Below are 5,451 nucleotides of genomic sequence, written 5' to 3'. Positions count from 1 at the left end.
AAAAAAAAAAAAAAAAAAAAAAAAGACTAATGTGAATGTAGTATGAACTTGTATCCTCTCACATGTTCATATAATGATCAAGATTGAGGACTCAGAGCTGAAGGCCAAACTTTTCCTATCAGCCTTTTATAGCTATAGAAACCTTTAAGCTGTTAGTATAGAAAATATTCAGACAACTATTTTCCACAATTACAATATGTCACACTTAAAAATAAAATAATTATAAAAATTTAAAAAAAAAAACCATTATTTGACTTCATCAACTGTACTCACATCTCCACTACTCAGTCATCAGATTGATGTTTGTAGGAGCTGTTCTTCAGAGATTCCCATGCACAGATGTTGGCATTATAAAGTAATAATTCCTCCATGTTTGAGATTTACCACATCTGCAGACTGAACAACAATGATGTACCATATGAGCTTACACACTCAAATTTCTTGTTCGTTAGCAGCAAAAGAACCCGATAATATTTGGCTTAATTATCGTTTTAGCCCCTCTAATACGTTGTTAGTTCTGATGGTTCTAAAAGTTTCAATTTAATCCCTAAACTGGCATAGTTGTCGTGCTTTCTTTCGAAACTACTAATAGAGGAAATGAACTGATATCAAAAGGAATCATGACAGATGAAAATGGTCAAATATTTGATGAATGCAAAGATGCCAAGATTGTTCCAAATTGTAGGGTTACTAAGTTGAAACATTTGAAACTATCTAGTTCAGTTTGAAACAAAGCACAATCATATTTATAAGACAATTTCTCATTCAATTTGTGAAACACTTGTGACTGTCATGGTTGAAATAACAGAAACATTTGAGAGGAACTCACCTTAAACGTAAAAAGAAGATAATTTTTCTTCCACAGAATGCGTTGAAGTTCATAAAATATAGCAGATGAAACAATACATTCAAGAATAGCCTCAAATTGCAACAAGAAATAGAGTTCTGATGTCATAGAAATTTAATACCTTTCTATATTTATAATTGAGAAGGCTAAAAAATTAGAGAACCTCTCCAAATTTTGATATTTAGGGAAAAAAAAATGAAGAACGCGAAGATGAAAGAGTTTTCATTCCTATACTAACCATAAAAAAAACATGATTTCTTTAGAAGTCAAGATATTAATAAAACTTTTGAAAGTTCAAGAAAAGAAAGTACTAACGATCTTATTTTTGAACTTTTTATGGAAGCTAAGGTTATTATCGAAAGTTCGATAATTTAGCCTAAAATTTTGAAGCACTTTTAAGTTTAGTGTGATTAGGACATTTCTATTTCCTAAGTTTGTGAATCCGAAACGACTAAAAACATCTTACCTTTCCAAAAATCATCACGAACTCACCCTCCATGTCCATGATTCTAAATATTAAACATTGAATGGCTTGACAAAGTCTTATCATTCATTTTACCGTTTATTTCAAGTACTGGTGGAAATTTAAGTATTAGTCATTTTTTGCCTCTGTTAAAGAGTATTACTGAGAACAACAACTTAGCGTCTTGAATTTTCTGTTAGGAACATAGAAGTTCGATTTGTATGAAACTTTTAATTCAATTTTAATTTTTCTTGTGGGATAAGACCATAGAACTTAGACTATGGCTTCACCAAAGGAAAGTTATTTCAGAGAGAGAGAGTTCAAGGAAAACTTACGCTGTCGGTTGAACACCAGCTTGTCGCATCAACTGAGAATAAATATATTCATCAACCCTCTGCTTAGCCAATGCTACCTGTAAACCGTCCAAACAATTCAACATGAAGATCCTTCACCAGAAAATAATACAAATAAGAACGAAGAATTGTATTAAAAAAAAACACTCTAGAAAGATATTATAAGGCTACTCTACTTCTGTCACCTATCTCCAAAAGTAGAAATTAGTCAACTTCTGGCACCTCCTAAATCATATGTTTCGGTAATCAGTGACAAATATACATCATTACTCGATACTCGAGTTTTAGACCTTAAATTTCGAAGGTATACGTCTTTGGTATAAATGATTTTGACTTAAACAACTTACAGGTAATCAGTGACAAATATACATCATTACTCGATACTCGAGTTTTAGACCTTAAATTTCGAAGGTATACGTCTTTGGTATAAATGATTTTGACTTAAACAACTTACAGGTAGATTCTTTTGATGTCCAATTCATTCCTTCTATTTGCATGTTTCATGAGTGTAAGTTTTTAAAATTGCTACTTTCAGCTGTTGAATCTTTTACAGAAATAAAACCCAAACAACAAAAAAGCAAGGTGTATAAAAACATGAGTACGGATATCTATGTATGGAAGCTAATATATATATATACCCAGCCTACATTATATTACAATAAAAATAATATAATTAGTATACCAAGTCTTAGAATCTGACAGTTTTAATGATATAAGATCACCCTCCTGCCCATCGCATGAATTAGTGCTAGTTCATGAAACCTAAAAGTAAGAGAAAAAGTCATGCCTGTTCAGCACTTCCACCGAATTGTAATTGCCTGTAATTTTGTTCACCTCTTCCACCACAAACCTGTGAAGAATAGTGTAAGGATATAAGTTTTAGGAACAGAATTTCAAGACCTTTCATAATGAAATTAAATCTGCAGGGTTTGCTGACCTTGATTGTTGCGCCAGATTCATTTCTGATTCTTGATATGTTGAAGCCACCAATCCCAATCAACCCACCCACCAACGTCTCCGATATCAACATTTCAAAGGTTACATAATTAACTGCAAGATTGATTTTCCTAAAGATGATGTGGTTAGAAGAAAAAATATTAAAACTTCAGATACAAAAGACAGAATCAGAAAGAATTTATTTGATACAGAAACCAGTGAATAACCTGAGGTTGGATCCATATATGACTGTGGCGGATGTATTGCATTATAATTATATGTTGGGCTAACAGAAATGACTTGCCGAGGAGGATTTACCCTGAAAATTAAAGCCCAAATCACTACCAAAAAAAAAAAACCGAGATTTGACTTATCTCAAGAAACGTCTACTGCAATCATCTTGTGACCAGAAAATGAGTGTAGTTTAAGTAACAGTTTCAGAAGTGCACATGAATCAGGTAAACTCTGAAACAATATTCAATATCAGACCTTAGCTGATTGCCTATCTCCTCAAGAGCCTTCAAAACTGCAGGAACATCCCCTGATATCTGAGTTCCAGACAAAACAAAGTCGATCGTCAGTGCCAGCTCTTAATAACATGATCTTGGATGCCTCAAAAAGTGAGATTAAATGAGTGTAATGTGAGATCAAGACATCAAGAAAAGTAACCTAGCAATGTGAGAGAAGGAGAATGACAATTTCACAACATTTGCATAAAATTCAATAGATGATCTATTCGGTAAATAGTTATGTGCACGTTTAAGAATGATTAAAATACTTGAAATTAAATGATTCATAGTATGTAAAATTAAAATTATTAACAAGGAATGTATCTTGAAGAATAAGGCTGGCGGAAAATTTCTAGCAGCATTCTCATTTCTAAGACCAATTTCCATTCCCTAACACTTCTAAGGTCACCTTCCCAAGCAAGCAGCAATAGAATATCCAAACCTAGAAAGAAACAGTGTAACTTCATCTTCTAATGCCAATCTTAAAAATGCCAATCTTAAAAATCCCAAATGGAACTGCTTCTCAAATCAACTATGGCAAGGGCTACAAGATCCGGTTTTGGGTAGATAAGTGGATGTGAATGAACAGGCCCTTAAATCATCTTTTCCTCAAATTTTTAATGTTGCATGGTCTAAAGATAGTTTTATTGACCCAATGTTGTTCCTCCTCTTCCAACGATTGGATTGTTCCTTTAAGAAGGAATTGGACTGATGAAGAAACTTTAGAATGCATTGAGCTCCATGGCCTCCTTGAGCAAAGCGCCCATCGAATGTGAAGGGATCCAAATCGTGGATCCTTAACATTGACAAACAGTTTTCTCAACTCCTTCGCTCCTGAACTTTATGATCATCAAGCGACTGTTGATGTTACTCTGTTAAAAGCGATTTGGGGAGCTAGAGTACCCAAAAAAGTGGAAGTCTTCCTATGGGTTTTCTGTCAATCAAGTTAGACAATACCTAAAGAGTAATTACATCACTGATGCCCAGAGTAAAACCAAGAGATTGTTTTCACCTCACTAATTGCAATTGACAGCTACTAAAATATCTCGCTCAATTTTAAAATCACATAGCATCAATAATAGCTGTAACACTGGTCATTCATTACGATACAAACAAAAAGTGATGAACATGATCGGAAGGCAGAAAGAATGGTAAAATATCTATGTTCTAACATCTGAGAACAATGTGGAAAAGTTCACCTGCACCACTCGGTCAGATTCATGAGCAGACGCACAAAGAGGTAACTGATTTGGGGCAAGGATTGTAACTGACGCACCAGAAGAATTCCTTAATTTTTCAATATTTTGACCTGAGGCACCAATCAAAGAACCTGCTTGGGATCCAGCAATAAGGAGCCTTATAGTATTGGCAGCCACATGCCCTGTTCCAACTTTTAGCTCCTCAATGCTTGTACCATCTTCCTGTAAAAATATAACTGAAAGTATAATTAAATAAATAAATAAAAACAAAAGCAGGAAATACAAAATTCACAAAAATGATCTAAAACAAATGACAGAAGCTATAATCCTATCACGAGAACATCAGAACTTCAAGAAAGAGACTAATGTAATTGATCAAATATGGACAGGTTATTTGAGAAAGTTAGCAATCCATACTTGTAGGTTAAAATGCTGATGGCTGCCTATCTAAGTTCTGAGTTGTCAAATATACTACAAATTCCTAACATCAAATGTTACAGTGATAGGTATGATTTTTCAAGGTGGACGCAAGCTAGCTCAAAAGCACATAGTTACTTAAAAAAGAAAGAAAGAAAGAAAAAAGAACCAATCACATGATGGAAGAGCTGTTACTTGCCTTGCCCAGCCTTGCCTTGAAAGTCAATAACTTCGAGTGTTGTCTTTTTATTTTCATCTAACATGTGGTTTATTGATCATAATTTTTTAGGCAGTCAATATGGACTAGATTCTCTGATAAAAAATTTTGAATTTTCGTCTATAACACAATATTTTCTTAAGTCATTACCGCCCATTACTTCCATCAATCATTATCACTACCCCATTATACATGCCAATGGAGCAAGTTAAGTTCCTATCTGCCTCCCTATATCTTACCCATCCTCCTTGAACCCCTTGATTCAACTTCCCATCTCACCAAATCTCGACCCCATTCACTCCTCAACACCTTCTCATTGAGAATTCCTCACGATTCTTAAGTGAGTGAGGAATATGTCAAATTAAAAGAACTTTGGCTTTCCAATCATGTCCAAGAAAGGAAGGGGAAAGGAAAAAGGTAAACCAATATGTGGAGGAACATTTATTTAAGGAAAATGAAAGTCCACAAAAAAAAAAAAAAAAAAAAAAAAAAAAAAAAAAAAAAAAAAAA

General features: G+C 33.8%; 1 protein-coding gene across 2 annotated transcripts in view; it reads right to left on the bottom strand.

Annotated features, from left to right (window-relative positions):
* Window positions 1-79: 79 nt before the first annotated feature.
* LOC111460958 (flowering locus K homology domain-like) overlaps window positions 80-5,451 on the bottom strand; it is a 7,795-nt gene continuing 2,423 nt past the window's right edge. For both annotated transcript variants that reach the window (XM_023104345.1, XM_023104344.1), the window contains 7 exons: window positions 4,308-4,529; window positions 3,089-3,147; window positions 2,827-2,918; window positions 2,601-2,713; window positions 2,451-2,513; window positions 1,646-1,722; window positions 80-396 (listed from right to left, as the gene is read on the bottom strand). In XM_023104345.1, the coding sequence (XP_022960113.1) occupies window positions 381-396; window positions 1,646-1,722; window positions 2,451-2,513; window positions 2,601-2,713; window positions 2,827-2,918; window positions 3,089-3,147; window positions 4,308-4,529 (642 nt within the window). In that variant the 3' untranslated portion in view covers window positions 80-380. The remainder of the gene's footprint in view (window positions 397-1,645; window positions 1,723-2,450; window positions 2,514-2,600; window positions 2,714-2,826; window positions 2,919-3,088; window positions 3,148-4,307; window positions 4,530-5,451) is intronic.

The sequence above is a fragment of the Cucurbita moschata genome, unplaced genomic scaffold (assembly GCF_002738365.1).
Source record: "Cucurbita moschata cultivar Rifu unplaced genomic scaffold, Cmos_1.0 Cmo_Scf00024, whole genome shotgun sequence".
Lineage (NCBI taxonomy): Eukaryota > Viridiplantae > Streptophyta > Magnoliopsida > Cucurbitales > Cucurbitaceae > Cucurbita > Cucurbita moschata.
This window is presented reverse-complemented; position numbering and strand designations above follow the sequence as displayed.